This window comes from Canis lupus, chromosome 28 (assembly GCF_011100685.1).
Source record: "Canis lupus familiaris isolate Mischka breed German Shepherd chromosome 28, alternate assembly UU_Cfam_GSD_1.0, whole genome shotgun sequence".
Classification (NCBI taxonomy): domain Eukaryota; kingdom Metazoa; phylum Chordata; class Mammalia; order Carnivora; family Canidae; genus Canis; species Canis lupus.
Genome location: NC_049249.1, coordinates 29,896,364 through 29,921,218, shown reverse-complemented (window position 1 = coordinate 29,921,218; position 24,855 = coordinate 29,896,364). Strand labels below are relative to the sequence as shown.

General features: G+C 54.0%; 1 protein-coding gene across 5 annotated transcripts in view; it reads right to left on the bottom strand.

The window, feature by feature from the left end:
• Positions 1–24,855, bottom strand: part of GRK5 (G protein-coupled receptor kinase 5) — a 212,296-nt gene that overhangs the window by 14,805 nt on the left and 172,636 nt on the right. For 4 of the 5 annotated variants that reach the window (XM_038578947.1, XM_038578948.1, XM_038578950.1 and 1 more), the window contains 6 exons: positions 13,492–13,592; positions 11,646–11,738; positions 7,026–7,089; positions 5,987–6,127; positions 3,301–3,491; positions 887–924 (listed from right to left, as the gene is read on the bottom strand). In XM_038578947.1, the coding sequence (XP_038434875.1) occupies positions 887–924; positions 3,301–3,491; positions 5,987–6,127; positions 7,026–7,089; positions 11,646–11,738; positions 13,492–13,592 (628 nt within the window). Of the gene's footprint in view, positions 1–886; positions 925–3,300; positions 3,492–5,986; positions 6,128–7,025; positions 7,090–7,327; positions 7,451–11,645; positions 11,739–13,491; positions 13,593–24,855 lie in introns of those variants that run through there. The other variant, XM_038578951.1, reaches the window with a different exon arrangement.

Here is a 24,855-nt window from a genome sequence, read left to right as displayed (position 1 = left end):
GAGCGGGGGCAGGCCTGGGGCTCTCTGCCCACTCCTCCACACGGTGACATCCCACTCAAACCTCCCTCCAGGTCACCTAATGACCTGGCTCCCCTTCTCCCTCCCCTCTGCCTGGGGCTGCCTGGTGTCTGAGGCAGTCTGGGGGGACCTCTGGTTTCTGGTCTCAGCTCCCCACTGATACTGCTGGGTGACCTTGGCAGATTGGCTCCTCTGAGCCTCAATCCTGTCATGTCAAATGGGCACAGGGATGCTGGCCCTGGCCCCTCTGCGGAGAAGGGAAGATCTAATCAGATAACGGGGTGTGAAAACCATTTCCCAGGTGTGTGAGGCCAAACAGTTCTGAGGGATTACGTAGCTGCTCATAACCTACATGTGTGTACACGTGCGTGCGCACACACACACACACACACACAGAGGAAAAGAGCGATGGTAATGCACAAAAACCGCGGAGCACACCTAGAGCTGGCTGTAGCTGGTGAAGTAGTTTCCCTTCAAGCTGCCCTGTTGGAGCCTCACTACCGCCCCCACCCACCCTCTGAAATGGGCAGAGCAAGGTCCCCTATTTCCATTTCATAAGCAAGGAAGATAGGGTGCAGGGACATTGTGTAATAGTTACTTGCCCAGGATTTCTGAAATTCCCAACTTCTCACAGTTGGTGCTCTCTCTCTGTCTCTCTCTTTTGGCCAAGCTACGCTACTTCTTCACCAAGTACCCAGAACTGGGGAGAGGGGATGGGTGTTGATCCTCCTCGCCCGCTGTCCTCCCACAGCCCCGTGGCTGGGCCTCCAACAGGCTCTGCTGGGAGGCCTGTTGCTCCCTCTGGGTTGTGAGGCTCATCTTGGCTACAGGGCAGGAAAGGGATCTCCCAAGCCGCTCCCCAACTTACCATAATCGTCTAGCAGGATATTTTCGGGTTTCAAATCTCTGAAAAGGAAAGATGGCAAGTGAGTGTGGGCATTCTGAGCATCAGGGCATGGCATCTGGGCAGTCCTCTTTCGGTGTTTCCTTCTAACCTCCTGGCTCAGGCTGTCTGGTCTCTCTCTGGATCCAGACAATCTTGGACTAATTTCCCTCCTCCCAGTATTTAAAACAAATGCCGCTGTTGCCAGGCACCTTCCTGACCCTGGAGAGGACTGGGAAGGGGTCAGGCAAAGGCCAGCCCCGGCTCCCGTCCTCATGCTGCTGGCACCAGGAGGGGAGACGACTTCTGGTAGGTGTGGCGAGAGACCCCTCCAGGCCTGGGAACACCTGGAGGCCACAGGATGCCCTGAGATGCCCTGAAGGCAGAGTGGGGCCTGGGAATTGGAGAAGTTACTGAGAACACAGCTCCAGCTGTAGAACTGGGGCAGAGAATTGTCGAGGAGGGACCCCTATTGGGAAGGGAACCCCTGGAGCCTGGCACATCCCCCACTCCAACAGTTACAAGCCTGGGAGAAAGCACAGCAGCGAGGCACAGCTGCAGGTGTGCCCCTACCCTTCTGTCCCTCCTGTCCCTTCTCTTTGATGACACCATTGCTGTTCATAAGAACACGCTCCCCACCGCCACCCCCACTGCCGGAGAGAGGCAGTGGAAATGTCTGGCTTTACTAGTAGCAGGTTCTCTCTGGGGTAAAAGAACAGCCAATAGGATAGCGGGTGCAGCTCAGTTAGGCCATTAGCATCTGGATCGAGGATCCCATTCTCAACCAACTGGCTTTGCTTATTTAACTGATGGCAGCTGTCCTCACGGGAAATGGTGACTGTGTTCAACTCCAGTGGGGCAGCCAGTGGGGCAGCCTCACAAGGTGATAATGGGTTTGTACATAGTTATTTATTACAAAACACTTTGCCACTCTTATTTAATTGGCATTCTGTTGATGTGTTAACAATTCCAAATAAGGGCAAGAGCCGGTACCTAGCAAGCCAGCAGCCACAGGGTTGGAAAGATAGCTGGCTGGCAGGCACGGGCCAGAACCCAAGCCCGCAGAGAGGCCGCGGTGGGCGGTGGAGGCCAGGGAGGCCCTGTGGTTCCCTTCTTCTCGAGAATAAGGGCTAGAACTTGGAAGGCCGCCTTTCTTTTTTGTTTTAAGTGAAAAGCAATCAAGTGGAGAGTTCTTTTTTTCAACCCTTAGGGAATTTTTTTTTCTCTTCTCACTTGAATGAAAACAGAACAAAGGCCTAAATGTGGAGATGGAGGGGGGACAAGCAGTCATCAAGACGGTTCCTTCTTGTTTTCAAAACCTTCTTGGACTCCCCAAGCTCATCTCTGCCAAGAGCTGTGTGGCGAAGGTCTTCATACTGGGGTGTGCACGCCCGCTGGGACTTCTTGTGTGCTGCGGGTTTCAAGAATATGCATTTCTAGGTCCTCCACACGAGAATGCTCTATTCTGGCGTTCTTTGGGGTCTCCCCTCCCACTTGCCCTTTCTCACTGGCACAGATTCCAAGTGACAGAAGGAGACCAGGCTCCTTCCCGCCTCTATGACTTCAGTGCCCTGCTCCAGAGTGTAAAATCCCCTGGGATCCCGCTCAGAAACGGGTTCTACTAATAATCATTACAACGGCAACTCAACATAAGTTATTTTAACATTTAAAGCCTGTGGTCAAAGGAAATTTTTTAAAAAGTCTTATACATATTCATCTATTTCAGAGCTGCATGCTGATCAACGACAGACTTTTAGGGGAAAAAAAAGACATAATAACATTCTGTGGGGGAGGGAGAGGGTGGAGAAGAGAATGACAGAGAATCCCTCACCTTCAAAGAATTTTCATGCATTTTTAAAATGGATAATGGTGGAAATCACTTTGCTACAGCAGATTCTACTGGATACCTTTAAAAAGTGATGTCACTGCTCGGTTTCAAAATATTACCCACTATGTTAACACATGAACTATTTCAGATGTTTCTGTAACGTAGAAGGGCACACAGGTTTTCAGATTTCCTTGAGGGGCAGTGAGACAAGTTTGTAGACCACTACCTGCGGAATCCATAAAGGCAGATGGAGTGGGATGGACCGAGGTCAGTTCTGCTGTCCCTGGTGGTGGTGACCCTACTAAGTCTTCCCAGGGCCCAGCTCACTGAGCTTCCTGCAGGCTGGGCTGGAAGGGACCGGTGGCCTTGGCCCATCCTCATCAGTTCTGAGGGAACAGCACCTCAAATACTTGGCCCAAGTGGCTACCTCACTTACTTGGTCCAGGGTGAGTCTCTTTGGCAATGACCAGGCCCTGAATCCCAGGGCAGGGGTGTCCACTTGACTTAGGATGTGGAAGGTCAGCCCGCCTCTCAGACTCTGGTGGCAGGACCAGGCAGCGAGCCTGCTCACCTGTACACGGTGTTCTCCCGGTGGAGGTCTTCTAAGCCGCAGAGAATCTCTGCCGCGTAAAACAAGGCTCGCTCCTCGTCAAAGCCAGGGTTACCCATGTTGTAGATGTGGAACTTCAGGTCACCCCCGTTCATGATGGTCAGAACCAAGCAGAGCGCGTCCTTGGTCTCGTAGGCATAGGCCAGGTTGACCTGGGAGCACAAGACAGCACCATGGTGAGGGTCCGGCGACTGCCATCCACTACCACTCTTCTTCCTCAGAGTCCTTGAGGCTGGGAAGGGAGGGCTGGCGTGGGGTCCTCCACGGCTTCATGCTGCTGCCCTGCACCCAGACAGCCTCATGGCACCTCTGCCCACTGCCCATTGGCTGACGAAGGACTTGTACCTTCTGATACCTGGTTCTAGGTGAGGAGGCAAAGTGGGGAGAGCAGGCCAATATGCTGCCCTTTTAGGAAGCCTGTGTGTTTACATGTGCATGCTTCATTTGGTTAAGACTATGGGTTGCTTTGCTGGACAGTCCAGGAAAGCAGAGCCCAGAGGCCCTTCGGGCTGGGGTCTTATTACTGCAGGGATGCTGGGAGTGTGGTGCGGAGCTGGCCAGCAGGACTCTGTAAAGGAAACACAGTTTGGCAAAGACTGTCTCCTCTTGCATGCAGGACACGTCTGGTCAAAGGGACCATTAAGAGGGAGGACCTAGTTCCTTGTTGGTGGAGACCAGCTGCTCAGGATGGACAGAGGCCACGGGCTATGGGAGAGGCAGCAGGGCTGGGTCTGAGGCAAAGGCCACTGGGTGGTACTTGTCCTTCTCCACTTAGGAAGCCAGCCCAGATGAAATCTGCTCACCACGGAGCAGGCTGGGGACAAGCTGGCCATAAACTTGGATGCAAAGTCCAGGAACAAGGGGAGTTATTTCTGAGGAAAGCAAACAGAACGGGAGCTGAGCGCAAGGGCTCTGGGGACTGTGCTCAGTGCCAGCTGCCGAGCTGGCTCACCCTCTTGCACCTGCCCATGGTACCAAGGAGGGGCTCCTGGAGGGCGCTGAGGGAACTCCCTGCCAGGGGCAGTGGACAGGGCACAGCTGAGGGTGGTCCATGCCCTGAAAGATGGGCCACCACATTTATCAGACACACAGCCCTTTCCTCTCAGGTAGCACCCGCCATCACCAGCCCGACAAGAGCCAGTACTGCCTCTTCATTAAATGATGAGGGTTCCACTGGCAACATCCAGGCATGACCTATGGTCCTCCCTGAAGGGGGCTGACAGCTCAGAGGAAGGTTCTGGACTCAAAAAGGCCTATGGTTAAAATGATGGCTGGCGTTAGCTTCTAGCCCAGCCGCATCACACTCCCCAGGATGGGGCTGGTGGCTGGGGGCAGCCTAAGATGAGACCCAGAGGTGCACACCCCTGCCCCCTTGGAGGGTCACCTGATAAAACCACACCCTCTGGGTACTGATGAAAGTGCTAGGTTGATGGCATCTCTGGCTCTCACACACAGCTGGTGGGCGTTTAACCGGCACAATCTTCACAGAGAGCCTCTTGGGAACTGCTACCAAAGGGAAAATGCACACGCCCTCTGCCACCATAATTCCTCCACCAGAAATCCATCATCCTACGGACACATTCACGGAAATGCGCCAAAAGGATGGTCAAGGGTGGACACGGCAGCCTTGTTTGCAGTGGCTTAAAAACCAGAAATGATCTGTACCCATGGGGCTGGCTGCACAGATTATGGGTTATCTCCTTGCTGGACGGGGGCAGGGAAGGGTTCACAGCGTAAAAAAAAGAGGTACAGCTATAGGTGTGGCCACAGGAGAAGATTTACAATTTAAGGGGAAAGCCCTGCAGCCTAAAATGTCTGGTAGGACTCCACTGGTCAAAAATATTAAAGCCTCTGCATGAATCAGACCTGTTGGGACGGTTACCTGAAGAGGGAGGCTTTTATTCGTACTCTGTACCTCCCTGTGCTGTATGGGTTTTACCTTGTACAGGTGTTTGATAGTGACATGTGGCAGAGGGACTGATTGCTGATTGAACACCCGCGTCCTCTTCCATGTTTCCCTGCAGCTGGCTTAGACCTGGCAGTGACTTGTTCTGGCCCATGGACTGTGGGCAGAGTGGGGGGCATCCCCATGGTGGAGGCAGTAAGGGTCCCTGGGCACATCCCCCAGCATATACTTTTAAGACTCCAGGTGAAGCACATGTAAGACGGAGAAGGGTGGTGGGATCTGGTTGGATTCCACGTGCGTGACAATGGTCTTTGTTGTGTCTGGCTACCTTGAATTGGAGGGTATTTTGTTACTGCAGCAGAGCCTGGGCGAGACATGGTAACACAATGAACCTCTCCAGGACACTGACTCTCAGGTCTCCCCGTGGTGAAACCAGCCTATGAGGATCTGTGGAAACAAAGCTCCTTGGCTGGGCCCAGAGTGGGTGCTTCTATCCACTGGGGAGTTTGCAAGGTGCTTCTAGAGAACAGAGGCCTTGGTCCCACACAGAGGGGAGCCAGCCTAGTTTGAGGGATGGATGGAAAGCCCAGCTGCCTTTCTGCTGCTTAATCCTCTCACTGCGCTCCACTTCCCTGGGGGATGGGGACCCGGCACACTGGACGACCACCCCTTTCCCGAGGGACGGAAGCCCTGCTCACCAGGACCAGGAGGGTGGCCCGTCATTGGGCCCTGGCCACTCACCACAAACTGGCTGTTGACCTTCTCCAGGATCTGCTTCTCGTTAAGTGCCATGGATTCCCCTTTCCTCTTTTTGATCCTCTTCTTCTCCAAGCGTTTGCAGGCATACATTTTCCCCGTGGCTCGAACCTGGCAGGCACAGACCTGAGGTGCAAGAGAGAGGCCAAAGGTACGGAACAGGTGAAGGGCTGCCCAGGGTCCTCTGAGGCCAGGATGCTGGGAACCAATGTGCCAGAGCCTGGCCCAAGGGTGCTTCCAGTCCCGGGACCGGAGGAAGCCTGGACTCAGACCACTGCTGCCCCGGACCCTGCCTTCAAGAGCTGACCTCAGTGCCCCTTGCTTCTGTCCCTCTTCCCTTAGGTCTTTCCTAGCTTTTCAAGATATGTGACCAACTACGCCGAGATTAGATGACCAGCGGAGGGCTAAAGTGCTGGCCTTCTCTCAGAGGCAACTAGAGTTTCTCCATCCCCAGCTTCCACCCAGATGCAGCCGTTGCTAACTGGGGACTTCCAAACACCAGCTGCTGGTAAGAGAGGTTTGTTTTCGTGTCAGACCCCCAACAGCCCTGACTTTATCATTCAGCAGAATGGGAGCCAGGGCATGTGGGTTCTCGTCTTTTCGCTGCCACCTCTTTTCAGTTGTGTGACCTTGGCTGGGTCATTCCAACCCTCAGCTTTCTTCCTCCCTAAAATGGGAATAACAAGGCTTGCCTCGCAGACCGGGAAGATCAGATAAAGGACAGCAGCACATGTTAACGGCATCATGTGGCCAAAAGATGCTTGGGCCCCTCGTGCCCTCCACCTCCCTCCAAAGATAGCCAAGAACACCCGTTTCTCCCCTCCTGATGCAAACCCGGACTGAGGCTGGCTCCAGGAGCACCTCCATCCCACCAGCCTCCTTTCCCACCTGAGCGGAGCCTCTCCCAGGCCCCACGCCTCACCCTCCCTCTCCGCCAGGGGGCGCAGGGTGCCCGAGGCGCACAGAAGGGACCGAGACCGTGGGAGTACAGAATTCCCACCTGAAGACACGGATGTTCACTCACCTCCCCAAAGCCCCCTTTGCCTAGTACTCGGTACTGCCTGAAAGTGTTTTTGGTTACCGGTTGCCTGGAAAAAAACAAGAATCCAACATTGGTCTCATGGTGTTGACATGCAGACTCCGCACGAAACAGACAGCAGCACAGCATGCCCTCCAAACCAAGCCTGGGACCCTCAAGGACTTGCCCTGGGGCTGGGTGTTCAAATCCCCGGCCACCCGCGCTCGGCCCTTTGCAGCTTGGGACACGAGCAGTCCCCTGGCTGGCTGGCTTGGAGGGAAGAGCAGAGGACTGAAGCTGTCACGCACCTTCTCTCCCAGATGGAAGTCAGGTGTCGAAGCTTAGGAAGAAGCCGCGCCCTCTGCAGGGAGAAGGGAGGGGCCCGGGAGCCTCGGGTTCGGTGTCCCAGGGAGGACGCAGCACCCCTCCCGCACCTGCACCTCTGGTCGGCCCGCCCACCTCCGTCCCTAGGGAGAAAGGCTGCCAGCCATCCTTTACCAGGCACCCCCGCCCTTCCACCACCCAGGGCCCCGTTAGCAACACCCCCCCCCCCCCCCCCCCCCCCCCCCCGGCTCCACAACACTAGGAGATCCCGTCTGCCCAAAGCGGTATTTATGAAGTAACCATTGCTTTGTATCTCCCGGCCTCCCATTTTAATTAGCTAAAGCCGTTTATAATGTCTAATCAGACAGATCCTCTGATCATGAGGCAAGGGTGGGACTTCCCGGAGTAAATAAACAAACAGTCATCTAAAATTGCCTCGAGGAACTCCACGGTGCAGACAGCTTGGGCTTTTTCATCACAGGCCTGTTTGGTTAAAAATGATCCGCTTCCCTCACCCCCCAGCTTCTTTGAGGTGTAACTGAGTGGTATCCAGCGTGACGCTTTGCTACACGTCCACACCGGGAAATGATCGCCACAACCAAGCTAACTCTCTATCACCTCCCGTCGTTATTAGCATTTTGCCTCTTGCCCTCTCTCTTCCCGGTAAGAACACTTAAGATCTACCCTCTTGGCCAACTGCAAGCATGCGACACGGTACTGTGAACTAGTCCCATCAATCACTACGTCAGCTCTCCAGACCTTATTTATCTTGCAGAACCCACTGGAACCTTACATCCCTTGACCTGCCTCTCCTTACATCCTCCACCCCTCCAGCCCCTGGCAGCTGCCCATCCACTCTCTGCTCCTATGACTGGGACATTATCTTAGAGTCCCTGTCTAAGTCAGATCATGCAGTCTGTCTGTGTCTGGCTTATTTCACTTAGCATAGACGTCCTCCAGGTTCCTCCGTGTTATCACAAACGGCAGGATTTCCTGCCTTTTTAAGGCTGAATAATATTCCATTGTGTGTACCTCCCACACTCGTTGCAGCATTAGTCACAAGGGCTAAGAGATGGAGACACCTAAGTGTCCTGGGACCATGAATGGATAAACAACAATCCGCTTTTAGGATGTCACACGTAGCTCTTGGACCTCCAGGACTCTTTCTGAGCATCCCCCACCCCACCCCAGAGGCCTGACCAGGGCCCACACTGGAGTGTGACTGAACTGGCCCACGTACTCGGGGCAGCTGGAGAAAGACCAGTGAGTCTCTGGTCACCCCGCAGCTCCTGAATGAACCTTCTGTCGCAACCTTTCTTGCTGCTGGGTCCTCTCTCAGGACAGCCCCGAACACCCCCCGCCCCCAGCCCGGGCTCTCTCCAGCTTGCCCATCTCTGGAGTTCACGTGCCCGGACTCACTCTGTCTCTGTTTCTTCAGGAGGGGGGCCCGGCTCCCTGATTATCTCCCCGCTGGGAGCACAGGGCCACCCTCCGCAGGACTCTCCACGGCCCCGTGTCCTGCACACGAGCGGCTGGGCTGCAGCGAAGCCTGCCGTGCGGCTGCCTCCGCCGTGCGGCCCCGGGAAGCGTTTCTACAGCTGCCCTCGAAACCACATGAAGGCGCCCGGGCCTAACAGTTTACGATACATGGAGAACAAACAGCCGGTCGGCATTACCACAGAGCTCCTCTGCTAGGGGAAATGAGGGTAATACAGTCTCCGAGGAATTTCTCGGTTAACCTTGGGAGGGAGAAAATCCCTTTAATATTTCAACAGTACAGCACGAACAGGCCATGATCTTGTTAGCAAGGGAAAAAAAAAGGAAAGGAAAGGAAAGGAAAGGGAGGAAGCGGGGTGCTGTCAGTTATTTAGGGGCATTTCTAGGCCAGGGTCCTGCCCTAGTGGCTTCCACACTTAATGCCCACGAAAGGGCCTAACTTCTTCGCAGTCAACACATGGATTTAAAAAGGCTGTTTCTCCATTTCAAGTGTTCAGTACAGACAAGTAAGATCAAAACCAGTGGCCACAGCTAAGGATTCTACGAGAACAGAGTGCTGGGTGGAATAAGGGTGAAGGACTTGATCGAAGGACCGTGGGTTCGGGTTCTGGCCTTGCCAGGTCCTTGCTGTGTGGCCCAGGGCCGATCCATCAACCTCTCTGAGCCTTCAATAAAACATATCTTCCGTAAAAGGATATTGAAAGGCATTTGCATCCCAAGGCTCTTTGTAAGCTGCTGTGTGTCAGATGTCACTATTAGAATTCTAAGAATAAAGGACACATCCCCTCTGGGGGTCTTTATGCTAACAGTCCCCATTGCCTGAAGCGCCTGGCCCAAGCACTAAAGTAATTCTCACACGGTAAGCCTTGGTTGGTGGGACTGTCCCCATTGTGCAGGTGAGCATGCTTAGGCTCAGAGGGGGAATGAGTTGCCCAAGGTCATGATGGTAAGTGATGGCCCTGGAGCTGGCAATCCCAGGCTGCCCGCTGCAGAGCTCACATGGAGGGTCTCAACCCCAGGAAGGTGGGCATGGATCAGGTTGTGTGGCACACAGCCCAGGGCTCTGGGGCAGTGCGGGAGGGTGGTGATGAATACGTCCCCACCAGACTGTCTGTCCTGTGATCACCAGAAACACGGGGGCCAGCCGTTCCTTCCCATACCAGACGCTTAAGGGCGACGCCGATGATCTCACTGACAGCCACAACTGGATCCAGCACTGGACTTCCTGGGGCCAGATGGCTGACCTTTCTTGAGCACTTGCCTTATTATACGCATGTACTACACTTACCTCACCTCGTCCACACCCAAGCCCTACAGAGGCAGGCACTATTATTATTCCCATCTCGCAGATAAGTTAACTGAGGTAAGGAGGGGTGAGCAGCCCTTCCCGAGGTCCCTCTGGAGAAGGCAGAGGTGGGACTCAGACCCAGGCTGTGGACGGACTCCAGGGCCCTGAGTGGGATGTCTGCACTGACCCCTCACTTCTCTGGCTCTCCCAGAGCCATGACGTACATGAGTGAGGTGGCTAGTGGTGGCCAGTGACCACAGAGAAGACGGTCTCCTGCTCAACTGTCATTCCCACCAGTGGGAGTGGAGAGAAATGTCTCCCTAGTGGTACAGAGCAGGGTGTTCTCCTCTGGGCCTCCTGACATGGCCAGGGAAGGGTCATGGATGGGGCTTTTAGGGCGTCCCCGTCCTGTAGCTTCCTAAGCATCTGCAGGGCACCAGGCCAGCAAAAGTGGTGACAGGGAGAAGCAAGATGGCTCCTTGCTTTGCCCAGAGGGCGCCCAGATGCCTGAGAGTGCCAGGCCTCAGACACAGGGAAGAGGATGCTCCTGCCCTTGTCTAGCAGCTGAGCCCAACGTGGATTTAACGCAGGCATTCCCCTTGTCTGCAAATCCTGGAACGGTGTGGCGAGCAGAGCCTGGTGCTGGGGGTCCTGGACCAGGGGTCCCCTAGGCTACACTGCTGGCCTGCTGTGTGACCAGGCAAGCCACCATGGCTCTCCTTCCTCATCTGTCACACGGAGGCTGTATCTGTCAGGCCAAGTCACTGCCGTGTCTGAGAGCACTTGGCAGAGAAAAGGTAGCAAAGCATGAAGCGATGCTCAGTTTTACCCAGTATTGGAGATGAAAAGATAAATAAGAAGGAAACCCTGCTGCTCACACACTGGACAGGAAAACACAAGAACAGTGTCGATGAGGCTGAGGGGAAGCAGACACTGGGGCACTGCCAGGAGTGGAAATGGGGGACAGCTGTTTGGGAGGGCAACTTAGTGGTGCCTCACTGTTTAAAACCGGTGCTTTCTGATCCAGAAATTCCGCTGCTAGGGATTTCTATGGATGTACTTGAGAAAGTACGTGAAGATATATGTACAAAGCTATTAGTTATTTAAGGAAGATTGTACACAAAATTGAGAGCAACCTCCACGTCCATCAACAGGGGATTGAGCTAAATCAGGGATTTGCAACTCATTCAAAGAATATGACAGTTCCTTATTTGCTGGCAGAGGGGGAATGTGGTTCACAAAAGCAGTGAACCAAAAAAAGCAAGAGTAAGTAATATGTATTTATGAGTATGTGAACCTGCATATACACATATATATGTATAAGCACAGAGCATTTCTAGAAGAATAGCCAAGAACTTAATCAATAGGAGCAGGGTGGCTAATTTTATGTGAACCATGGACCCATGGAGGTAACTGATTTTTATGAGTACTCAGGTGGCAAACCTGTACCCCCTCCCCCTGCCACATACACACATTGGTACACACCTGTAGGTGGGCTGTGCCAGGGGAGCACTCACCTTTCCAACCACTTCCACTGGAGAAAGCGATCAAAATACATACTGTCCAGATACTCATGGAAGGGCTCTCCCTTCAGGTAGTCGTGGACAGACCTGGCTCAGAAGGAACAAACAAACATTTTAAAATCCTGATCTTAAGAGCAGAGCCATATGTATATATCCAGCAGGTTTACCACTGGCCTCAGAAACCCATCATCCTTCCGAAGTGACTGGCTGATTGTGTGAGCGCTTACTGGGTACCTGCATGGCTCTAGGCCTGGGGTAGAGCTGTGAGCATGAGGTTGGTGGTGTGATATGAGACAACCGGTAAGTAACAAACATCGGATAAATGCCTGCAGAACCATGTTATCATGAGTGAGGGTTAAATGAGGTCTCTGGGGGGACTTAGGTCTCTCTCTCTCTCTCTCTTTCTCAAGAAAGTACTCTTGAGATGCAGTGAAGACAGAAGAATACTTAACTGGGTACAGGGGTATGTATGTGGGGGGTGGGCAGAGCAGGGAAGTAGCCCCTGAGCAACCAGGCTCTGGATTGGGTCCAGGACCAGTGAAGCCACTAGGAGATTCCTATCCCCACAGCAGAATTCATGTGTCACCTGCTGTGGGCCAGGCCCGCAGGGTTCTGAACCTGGCTATAGGCAGGGATGGGTTCCTTCCCTTTAAAAAGTGGCGATGCTGACCAATATGGCCCAGGCACTTGGGACCTGTGGATGGGGGGTGGGGAGAGGGAGTGGCATGTACAGTGGAGGCATGTTGGACGCTGTGTCCTGCCAAACATGAGAGCCAGGACCAGTGCCAGGATGTCTACTCCCTCAGAGTCAGTGATAGCCCAGGGGCCTAACCTGCTGTCAGATCTGAACCTCAGCCAGCTCTAAGAGGACAGCAACCAGGTTTGTTTCTGCTTTGGGCGGGGGGGTGGGGGGGGTGGGAGGGGGGGAGGCGTGTCTCTCCCTGGCACCTAGCAGGGCTTGGCCCCAAGTTGGTCCGCTCTAAACATCTGTTCTCGTCATGGGGCTCCCAGCTCTTCCCACAGGGCACAGGGGCACTGGTTTTCACGTCTTCCCCGCCTGGCTGTTAAGCTCCATGAAAGCCGAGACTGTGTTCTTGCTCACTGTGGTACCCTCCAGCACCTACCACTGTGCCAGGCACACAGCAGGTGCCCAGCTGTCTGTGGTGCAGAGGCTGAACAAGGGCACACAGCAAGCCCCAGACTCATCCAGCCGTGTGGGGCAATCAGGTTCTAAAAGGTTTTTGTGTGCATGCATCCGTCAGCTTACGGGGAATGGTACCTGTGCGGGCACATGCACGTGTGTGTGCCTAGTGGCTCACGCCTTCACAGTATATGTTCGAGGGACAGGTGGGGGCTTAACTGGTGTCCAGCCAGCAGCACATCCACCAACTGGTCTCATATTCCATTAGGATCACTGTACGGCCTGCAGACAAGGCAATGGGATGTGGCTGAGAGGCAGCCCCGCAGCCCCCTTCCTGCAGCAGTGCTACTCGTCTCTGGCTGGTGGCAGCAGTGGGAGCTGGGGGCCTGGGAAGGGCTCCCAAACCACCCAGACAGGGTCAAGTTTTTGCACATTCCTCTGTCTCAACAGCCTGGAGAGCCACTTGCTTTCAACACCCTTTGAGGCAGATGTTTTCTTTGGACTTGGCACTTTGGTATCTTTTCCCTTCCTAAGAAGTATACAAACAGCTGGGTGGCTTGGCTGGGGCCCCCGGGCACGGAAGACCTGCCCTGGTGCCCGGCGCTCCAGGTGGAGGGCAGGGGCAGCCTCTCTCCGGAGCCTCTGTGGCTGCGGAGGGGAAGGGCCTGAGGCCGGGCCCGGACAGGGAGGAGCACTTACTGCGCACAGGCAGAGAAGAGTTCCTTGGAGGGCCTCTGCAGGAGCTTCTTCTCCGTCTGGGAGACCAGGTCCTGGCCAACCTGGGCAACGAAAACGGGGGACTGGAAGAATAGAAGAGGACTGTCAGTGGGGGGCCGATGTGGGGCACCACCTCTCCCTCCTGCCCCCTCCAGGCCCTGGGCCCCAGGCCGCGTTCAGAGGTGCGCAGAGGTGGCTGAGCCAGAAGGCAGCAAACAAGACCAGACTTAGGGCTGCATTTCTGGCTTGGCCATATCCAGTCTATGCGACCTCATGGAGGTCACTTGGTTCTTCTAAGCCTTGCTGCCCTCATCTGCAGCACTGAGAACCATGTCACTGTGTCCTGGGCTTGTGGTCAGGCCCAAACAAGATGAGTGCATGGAGCTGCACAATGTGGACTGGTTGGTCAGCCAGCCCCCCGGGGAGCCTGCAGATGCCCCTTCCCGTGCTTGGCCTGTCTGCTCAGAGGGCAAGGAGAACACCTGCCTAGCCTCCAGGTCTTGCACGAAAGGGTCTGGAAGGGGCAGAAGGGCCAGCAAAAGGACAGCTCAGCAGCAAGGAAGGGGTGCTCAGTGGGCACAGCTTTCACTGACAGATGGGATCGAGGCCCAGATCTGCTACTTGCAGCTGTGGCACCTTGGTCTGGACTCAGCCCCCTGTTACCAGGAAGATATTCAGGAATAACAGTCTCTCCCAGAGAGCATCAGTGAAACCTTTGGGTCAGGCATGTGGCCCAGACCGTGGCACTTGGTAGAGGCGTGCAGTGAACATCATTACTGTCATTTCCTTCTTTATTGCGAAGCTGCGGCGTGGGTGTTTCAAGCTTGAAAGGACGGTTCAGAGAGTTTCTGAGTCCTGCCCAGGAGCAGCACCTCTCGGAAGGCCACCTCTAGGAAGGTGCTGGGACCCCCAGAAGCCAGCTCACCTGCCCCCTTCCTCCGATCATTCACCCTCCACCACCAGCTGGGCCACCAGGTGGGTTTTTAATAAATTATAGGGCTGAGTACATTGCCAGCAGTGGGCTCAGAGAGATGGGATGTAGATGTATCATTCTCCTCCAAAGATGCTGAAATCTGAAAGGCTTGCTTTTTTTCCTTTCAGCTACTGAGATGGGACTATGGAGCGGATTTCCCTGCTAAGCCCACTGGGTGTCGTCTGTGGTGGTGGCGGGGGCACCTGCAGCAGCAGGACCCCAGTGAATGAAATCGGTGGCTCACTTTCTATTCATCATGGTTCTGAAAGCCTGAGCGTTCCTGAGTTCCTTCCTTCTTTCTTCTCTTAGGCTCTGTCCCCCCTGGATTGGGCCTCAGGGGCAGCCAGGGTGAAGGTAAATGCCACTGGCTCACCCAATTATGCCACACAACAGGCTTGTTGACCATCACCAACCCTAGGTGGTGGTGGCTCCCTTCCACCCTCTGTGCCTCCCTCCACATACTAAAAACCTTGATGAGAGAGACTGCAGAAGAGCAACCTGTGGAGCACCGACTTCTGAGCAACTGACCCTCCTTTTGTAGAGATACTTGACGTTGCAGAAGAAGCCCCAGACCAAGAAACTGGAGCCCCCGAGCACTGATCCACCTTCTGGGGCCATTGGGTGCCTCCATCTCCCCCTCTGTTACACAAAGAAGCTGCTGCAGAGATGCCCTGCAGATCCTCCCAGAACTGATGGTTGGGGGCTTTGCTTCTAAGACTTGGGGGACTTTCTTAGGAATTCTGACAGCTGAATCTCTTGGAGATCAGTGACTCTGGACTACTTTAGAGCAACCTAATACTAGAACAAACCTGGCCGTGGGCAAATTTGCTTCACGAGAGCGGACGGCCACGCTACCTTGGTTTGAAGGGCCCAGTGCCTGGCCCAGAACTGCTGCCCACTGTACGTATGTTAAGGAGTGACATGAGACAATGTGTTGAGCCAGGATGTGACTTGAATCTGGGAGGAGTCAGCAAAGACCAAACAGAGATGCTGGGTGGGGAGGTTGTGGGAAGAAATCCCCACTTCTCGGACCTCAGAAGAGGCACCTGGGTTGCTCACCTGTATGCACTCAGTTGCACGACTGTTTTGTCATCAGACTCCACCCACCCAAAGTGGGCCAAACCTGGTGCTAGGCACATCGAGGGGGTGTTAAAGGTGAAGCCCATGTGGCCTGACTCCCAAGCACTTTTTCTCCAGTAAGACAGGAAGTACAGAAATCAGGTAACATCCTAATGGGAAGTTCTCTGGCCTCTCGAGGCTATATGTGGTGATGTATGAAAGGGGCCCACTGAAACTCAGTGGCTCTCAAAACCCCCTGCCCCTTTTTTTTGTAACCAGCAAACTTTTTTCCTCCTCCAAATGGAATTTATCTATAGACTATTTAAAACCAATGGGTAGCACTAATTTGCCTCTGCTGAAGGCCAACTATGGTCAGGCATTGTGAGAAATATTTTATATGCATCATTTCATCTAATCTTCATCATGGCTCCACAAGGTAAATACTATTATAATGCTCATCTCACAGATGAGGAAACAAGTCCAGAAAGGTTCAGTCATTTGTCCGAGGTCACCCAGCCAGTAAGGGGATGTGAACACAGGTGGGGTGGGTGGGTCTGGAGGGAGTCTGGTTGAAGGTGGTGGGGTGTCTGGGCCACCTGTGCCCTTCTCACGCACTCCCTGTCTCCCAGGAGCCCCTCTGCCCCCAGGGTGAGCAGGGCAAGGTGCATCCCTCCAGCGGAGGCAGGAAGAACTGAAATGAAAGATGAAGCCGTTCAGGGCAATGAGCCTGATTCAGAGAAGGAAATCATTACAGGGCGGGGTCACCAGGGAAAGACCCTGGAGGACAGAGTCAGAGGCAAAGCAGAATTTGGGCTCAGACCTCCAGCCCTCCCGGGCCTTCCCACGGAGGACCATACTCTGCTTCCTCCTCTGGGGATGGGAGGGGCTGCCCAGGGTCTAGACAGGATCCAGCTATGTGCAGGGAGTCACACCACTCTCATTCTCTGGGGTGGGTTGGTGGGAGGGCTCTGGGGATGCTGCCCACGGTCAAAGCCCTAATAGGAGTTAATGAGTGGGTAATAGTGCGTTTGGTTTGACGACCATGGGTTTAAGCTCAGTCTCTGGCTCAACATGAAGAGATTAAGCGTTTCCAACCAAACCCCCTTTCAAGTGACTCCAGAGAGTAACGCCTCTGCCAGTACGGGAATAAGAAACTGTTGGCCAGTTTAAGCTGGGAACTGAAACCCAAACTTGCCAGGAGGGTGAGAGGAACAACTGTCCAGGGGACGTTTGCAACTTGCATCAATGGAATTGGAAGGTATTGATCCTTTCCCTCGGGTTCAGAGAAGTCAGCTTCCAAGGGAGACCAATGAGGAAGGCTCTTCCTAGCCTGGGTGCGAGGTCTAATACATCGTGGAAGATAGTGTCCCCCGACACTGAGAGCCCTCTGGGCTCCGCACAACCACAGCCTGCTGCAATCCATCCCCTGCGGCTGGAAGGCAAAATTCCATGGTTTCAGATCTCATTCCAGGAAGCGAATCCCTTCTGGTCCCAGGAGGCCTGTGAGGTGGGCCAGGGAAAGGAGGGCTGTATCCTTGGGGCCAGGTGGGCTCTGGACAGGAGTGTCACCCCCACCGCAAGAAGGCTGAGGAGAGCCAGGAGAACTGTGGTTAGCACTGTGGCTCTTTCTAGCAGGAGCTGTCCCTCTGGGGTGAAGCAGAGGGTCAGAGTGGAGAGAAGGCTGGGGACCATCCTCTGTGTTAAAGACATCTCCCTAATTTCTAATCAAACAAAAAATGCCCCTATAGGCCCTTAGATATTGGCAGGGCTGAAAGCGGCCAGGAGAACAGGTCTCGGTGGAGGTCTCTGCTACAAATTCCCCTGGGGCCTGGGACCCTCTCAGGCCAGCAGTACTTTGAAGTGACACTTTATTTCTTTGGTCACCAGATGATCTCCTCAAGTAGTTCCAGACAGCAGGCCTTGACTTTTAATACCACAGTGTGAATTTAGGCACCATGTTTCCCTTGAAATATGTGGAATTAGCTCTCGGTGGGACTGAGAGGAGGGACCAAGTTTCTGTGCTGGAGGCCCCGCCATGAATACGTGGCCTCCTGATGCTCTGGGGCACGGAAGCTAACCAGCTGGCCAACCTCGATGTGCTCATATGCCCAGCCCGGCCAGACAGTCCACTCTGCTGACAGTGAAGAGGACCCCCAGATGCTCTTAAGGATTGCTCTATGACCAACTCCTGGGACAGCTTAAGACAACAACATGTACCTTGGGGACACGGCCTTGAGGACACAGCTCTGCCTGCTGGGGGCTGCTCTCTCCTCTTGAGCCAGACTGACAAGACACACCTTGGCTTCCTTGAGGAACTGCAGGCTGCAGGGAGCCCCTGCCTTGCCCCTGAGATCACAGCTGGATCACGAATCTGCACCTGCTCCCCTCTTTGGCTAAGGCTCCTCTCCACCACTTCCCCCCAGAGCTGCTGGGGAGCAAAGGGGGCGTTAAAGCTTTATCCACTGTCCGTGAGTGTGTGCCTTCACTCACAGGGGAAAGAACCTGCTCCACGTCCCTTCTCTGGAATGAGATGCTGACCTTAAATCCATCTCCTGTACCAGAGGAACTTGGGCCCTCACCTGGGTGGGGACAGGCAGCCGGCATTCGCAGCTGGTAGGACAGACAGCCCAGGCGAGCTGGGCTGTAACGCCCCCTCGGAATCTCTCAGAATATCTGCTCTTTTTTACCTCCTTCCTGGTGGCCCAGACTCACTCTCTGCTGTTCCTGATGCTAACGTCGCAGGTGCTAGGGATACAGTAGCTCCTGCTGTCCATGTTACCAGCAGGCACGACTTTAGGCAGCGAGACATGGAGGCTGCACGGGTGTTTTTCTGGGCTCCACAGCACTGTGAGCAGAGTCCCTCATGCCACTTGGCACACAGGGAAGGAAGAAGTGGATGCAGCAGGGGGCAGTCGGCCCCTCTTCTCCCTTTTGTCCCTCCCTCCAACCCAGTACATTCTCACGCTGCCCCCATTGCCTGCCTATGACCCTAAATTCTGACATGTGGCTGGTCTAAACCAGACCCCTTTTGCCCTCCATTCCATCAAAAAACAGTAACCTCTGCAATACTCAGGCACAATATTGATGACCAGCAATGAATCGATGGCCTGGAGGCCTCAGGATTTCTAAAGAGAAGGTAACTAGCTGTAAAGCAGAGGATGGGGGCGTGGGAGGGGGGCGTAGAGATGGAGGTGGGGAGGGGGAGATCTGATTGGATGGAAGAGCCAACCTGCAAGGACTAGGCCTGAAGCTGTATTTATAACCCTCTGCATTCGCAGTGCATCGAGAGTGCCCACGTGCTTGGTCTGGTGACGTCCTGGCTAACTACCTACAGGGAGGCTCGAGCTGCCTCAGTGCCTCTTGGTGTGGCGATGGCTCAAGGCCCCACCCCTCCCGGGCTAGACCTGCAGCTTCCCAAGGGCCCTTCTGTGGGACCTGAAGCGGGACGATGCTGGGTATTTCAGGGACTGAGGCAGGAGGGAGGATGGCGGTGAGGAGGGCAGCAGCCTGGCCTGGGCAGCAAGCCACCCCATGATGCTTTACTCGGTTCTCAACCCAGGAAGCAGGTGCTGGTCGTCCACCCTGCCCAAGGCTCTGCCTCTCAGCTGCTCCGACGCCCACGATCACTGACTTCACAGCAGAGACTCAGGACAGGCGACAGTCCAAGGCCAGCTCTGCCCCCACAGGCCAGGCCACCCAGCCTCGGCCGGCCCGGCTCTACCCACAGGTGGCGCTATTGAGCCCCTCACCGCGCTTCACTGCGCACACCCCACAGGTGGCCCAGCCTCCCCGGCCTCGGAGTGAGGAGGCCAGATGGCACACCTGAAATAATTACCAAGTGATTCATCTCAGATCTGAGGAGCGCAGCCTTTGCAATAACACTTGAGGGGAAAAATGAGAAATCGGCCTGGGAGGGGAGGCAAGTGCTGGACCTTGGGGGAGACGTCGGATTTACACAGGTGGAGGAGGCCAGGGTGGCAAGGGCTAAGGCCAGGAGGCCGGTGAAAGCAGGGAGGGCGTGTGTAGAGAGAGAAGGACTCATCTAGAAGATGTTCAATAAGGAGGAACAGCTGACACGGCGAGCTGCCATTTCTGTGAGCCTGGTTCTCACGGACTGCTGAGTCGTTAGCCCAGGGGTGGCATCGTGAGGGCCCTGCTGCATCTGCCCCTGCGCCCCCGGGCACTGCTGTCTCCCTCTGCACTGTGATGATTGGCAGCAGGAAGGGGCGTTATGTCCCTTGTGAGTGAGGAACTCCACATGTCTGAAAACCTTGCTCCTGAAGCATCTCCTGGCTTCCAAGTCTCTTGTTGAAAGATGGCAGGCTGGAGGAGGGATCAGCTATACGTGGCTGGTGTCTCTGGAGGCACTAAAGGATGGAGGCATGGTTGGGCTGTGAAAGGCTCTTCAGAGCCACCTCCCACACCTCCTTAGTAGCCGTCAATAATCCTGAAATGCCCCTGGGGTCACCCTCAGAGCCTTCTGGAAACACATACCCTATACTTGTTCACAGATTCAGGACCTGAGGTGGAGCAGGAAGAAACAATCACAGAGGGCTCTTCCGTAAAGACCCATCAGGGCCCAGCTGGTTCAATCATTCATGGCACAGATGGGGTTCACTGAGACAAGGGGCCGAGAAGGAAGGGGACCCCTCCAAGGTCACACTGTGGCCCGTGGTACAGCCAGGGGTAATACTTGAAGGGGACCCATGGCAGGGCTGAGTGGATCTAAGTTGCCCTGGCCCTGAACCAGGTGTCCTTAGCCAATTCTAGGGAAGGACATAGCTTTGGTCTTGTTGGCCTCTTCAAATCCAGCTTGTCCCCACTCACAGATGAGACATGTATATACAGCAACCCTAAGCCCAGTAGCTCTCCCACCCACCCCTCTCCATCCCCACCTCAATGCCCTGCATTCAAGAATTCTCTTCTCTCACCCGCTACTACTTGGCCACCAAGGGAGTTTTTCCATACCACACAACACAGATGGTCTCCACTCCAAAGGACAAAGCCCACAGCCTTCTTGGCCCTGGTCCCAAATGCCCTTCTCAACCTGCTTCTCCCTTCTGCCTTCTGCTCATAGATGTTCATCCCATACTTGTCACTTCCTGGGAAGCTCTAGCTCTCCAGCTGCTGGACCTTTGCTCATTTGCTTGGAAGAAGCCCTTTCTGCCCCAAGGCATGTCCAAATTCCACTCAGTCTTCAGGACCCACTTCCAATACAACCTCATCCAAGTCAATTTTCTGAGCAGGTAAGACCTTCCACCCAATCCCATCTCCCAGCACAGGTGTCACCGTTACCATCACCATCACAGCCAATTCTTGAGCCCCTACTATATGTTAAGTCCTAGAAGCTTTACATGGGGTTGTCTTTTTTAATCCTCTAAAGGTAGATTTTAGTTATTATCATCTCCATTTTAGAGATACAGAAATAAACTCAGAGAAGTTAAGTAACCTGCCCAAAGTCACATAGCTAGCATGGGAGCAAAGACAGGATTGAAACCCAGGTAACCTGGTCAGAGAGCCTTATCCTTAAGCACCACCACGTCCTCCAAGAATGCCAGTCCTTCTCAGATCTCGTGAGGAGGATGTGACTTTGGTTTTGGAGGCTCATGGGGGCTGGATAACTAGATGAAATGAACTCTGCATGTTTGGGTAAACACTATTTGTATAGTGTTGTCGAACGTACCACACAAGCACGCACACACACGTGCGCACACACACACATGCAGGCTAATGGCCAACATATGCTTTGTTTCAGCATATGAAAACATCCCACTGAGGGGCTCCATGCTCATTAGCAGCAGTTGCATCAGTGAACAAAAGGTCAGCCCAGGAGACCGTCCGCTCTATCTCCAGACGCAAGCACTTAGGGCTTAATGATGTGTATATTTTCATATGTGGGCAGCTGACATTCCCCATGTAAACTATTTGCAATTTCCCAATGTGGACAGACTCAGCTTTCAGGAAAAGCTGAGCGGGAAAAGGGGTTCTGGAGGGCCCCCTGCCTTCCCAAAAGGGCTGCTTAGAGGTTTGCCTGTTTGGCCCATACCAGGGTGGAGGCAGCTGTTTCTTGGGGGGCCACCTCCGTTTCCCATTTCTTTTCCAGGACAGGAACAGGGGAGGGACACTCCCATAGCCATACCCTGGCCACTCCTTGACCCTTCGCGAGGGGATCTGCGTCAGCCGCGGGAAGCCCTGCACACAGAGCCGCCAGGGCCTGGCTGTGGGCGGGGGCAGGCGTGGGACTCAGGACTCAGCAGGAGCCGAGGCCAGAGGTGGTTGTGGGCGCCTGGGAGGGGGGCCGGCCTGATAGTTAGTGAGTTTTCCACAAATTTATACTTCTGTTGTTCCCCAGAACAAGGCCATATGGCAGGGCTTGTTGATCCAGGGTTGCAGATGTGGAAACTGAGCTCTAGACAGCTCTTTGAAAGGCAGAAAAGTCATCTATTCTCATCTCCTCAGAACTGGGTATGATGCATGGTGAGCGGTTAGTACTCCATACATGCTCCTAGACAGAATAGTTAGTAAAAGGTAGACCTGAGATTCAAATCCAGGCCTGCCTAGCTCTAAAACTTGGGATCTCTCTGCTTTGCTGAAATGAACTGATGATGGCACACAGTAGGTGCTCAATGTATCTGCTGAATAAATGCGTGTGCATACATTCACAGTCATAGCAGGGAAGAAGGAAGTGGAGAGCATGGGTGTCTTGGCCATCAGAAGTACCCTCATGAGGTCATCTGGTCTACCCTAACTTTGTGACAACTGGGCCAGAGTTCTTTGGGACATTCTTAGCTACAACTGGCTGGAGTGGCTGTCTTAGGCATGAACTGGGGGCTGGAGGCTGGAGGCAGAGCCTGGAACTGCAGGGTTCCTCAGCCCATGTACAGCTGCTGGCTCTCTCCAGTTTCATTTCATCATATCCCCAGCCCTCCAATAAATTCCTTCAAGCAACTGGGAGTTAAGTATCTGCCACTTGCCACCAATAATCCAGACCAATTCACTACCTATAAAATTAGGAGCTAGGGCAGGTAGGTGACTAGGAGGACCTGCCAGATGGCACCCAAACCACCGGAGGCTTCCTCTCTCCTTGCTTTTTTCCTCCCCATCACCCCTCATGCTGGCTGGTTCTGAGTTCTGTGAACTAACTCAGCCCAGCCCGCCTGACTCTAGGGATGAGAACTGGGACTGGCAGGAGGTAGGCAAAGTAGGGCTCACTTCAACCCCCAATCCTGGCTTGAAATGAAACCTGCTTGTACAATCACGACCGTAAGACAAAGGAGGGAGTTTACTGAACGGCAGCCTTGGACAGTTTCCTCACTCGAGGCTTGGTTTAAGGTCTGGCTGACAGGAAGAAAAAGCACCATTCTTCCACCTTTTTAATCAAAACCTTCAGTGCCATGTGGAAAAGCCACTGCCGTGTACTCTGTGTCCGTCTAGAGCAGTTCCTCTCTCCGACCATGGCCAGGCAGGAGACACAATCCACGAGCCCCAAATAAGAACAGAATCAAAAGACAAAGTCAGGGTTTTGTTTTCTTGGTCACTGGGGAAAAATAAAATAGGCCAGACATATGCTCGTGAGCAGAGTATCATGGGGCTGGGGCTCCCTCCACTCATAGGGCTGGTGTCTATATCCTCTAGCTCTCAGCCAAAACATCCCCAACTCTTCCCTGAGTGTCCCCGTGGTCAGCTTGATGAGTGGACAGAAAGATGCAGGCCTACTGGGCAGAGACACAAGGCTGGACAGGCAGCTGGTGGCCAGAGGTTGTTGGCGTAGAAGCCAAAAAATGACACTTCTCATTGTGCCTCTTTCAAGTTCTAAGAGAGCTTACGGCTTCCCATCAGGGTGGGCACAGGCTCCAATCAGAAGCGATTCACTGGAGCAGAGACAGCTTAAGCTTTGGGGCCCTTTCCTTGCAGTCCTGGGAGCTACACAGAGCTCTCGGCAGGAGGGGAAGCATTTCTACAGAGGCATTTCTGCTAAACTGAGATTTCAGATAAAAAGCGCCCGAATCTCCAAGGCTCTAGTCATTGGTTTGTGATTTCTTTTCTCATTTTTGAGAAATATTCTCGTACCTAATATTCTCTTCCTTTTTGTAATGAGGACGGTCTTCAGGTTATTTAGACTTCAGTCCCCACAAAACCTGGATCTCCCCTTGTCTCTAACAGACAGCACTGTGTCTTAGAGGGGCCTTCTCCAGAGGGACACCCAGGAGTCCACTTTCTGCCTGCCACCAAGCCTTTAGGAGCCTGATCGGTGCCTTTATCTTTCTGTGATGAACAGCCAAAGAGCCAGAGTCTGAGGAGCTCACAGGCTCCCCAGAGCTTCCCGTGGGAGGAGGAGAAGGTGCAGGAGCCAAGCCCCTGACGTGGTGAGAAGTAACCCTGCGTCCTCTGTAAGGCCCATGATCCCATTATGACGCAGATACATGCGACCACCCTGGCAATCTCCTTAACTCTTTGGGCAATAATCTCTTGCACCACTTTGGGGGTGACCTTGGAAATGGCTGGTTATCCTGCCAGGCCAGGAAAACACTGCAAGGGACGGGAGCTGTCTTTGCTAGCAGAGCTGAGAAGGCGCTGTGAGCAGTCAGAAAGCAAAGAGCCCACTGCTTCTCCCACTGGGGTCCCAGCTGATTTAGTCCATCAGCCTCAAAGGCTTCCTGAGTGTCCATTCTGTGCTCAGGTCACCCGAGTTGCACCCCAAGGACCTCAGAGACCAACTTACTCGGCCACTGACAGGAAGGAGTTCGTGACTGCCAGGAACTAAGGATGGCTGAGTGCAGGGCCACCTCTCACCTCCAGGAGCAGAGCTAAGAGAGGCAGTCTCCTTGGACACAGGTGGCTCCGAAGCTGAGGTGAGGTCAGACCAGGGTCCAAAGGAGGAAGGGGGTTCGGCAGAGCAACCAGTTGGACCCCTCTTGTTTTTTAGCTCTTGGCATTTGGATACAAAATGTATTCTGAGATGTCAAGGGCTCTGAGAGAATCCTTTCTTTCTTTTTTTTAGAATCCTTTCTTTTCCTGATGCTTTTCTGGACAAATTTAAGATGTCAGGATTGCCGCTGAGGACCCCAAACAGCAGACTCATGGAGTCACCGACCGAGTAAGGGGCCCTGAGGCCAGGAAGTGCTCTGAGCAAGCCCTGCTTCTGCACGGGGTTTCCAGCCCTTTGTGGACAGTGTGCCTGCTGACCTGGCCACCCCAAGCCACAAAGTGTCACGTTTCCTAGGTCAGCAAAGTGGAGAAACACAGCCCTTGAGAAATAGCCACAACCCTTCAAGAAGGGAAAAGCAGATTGGGGCTTAAAGGGTCTTGACCCG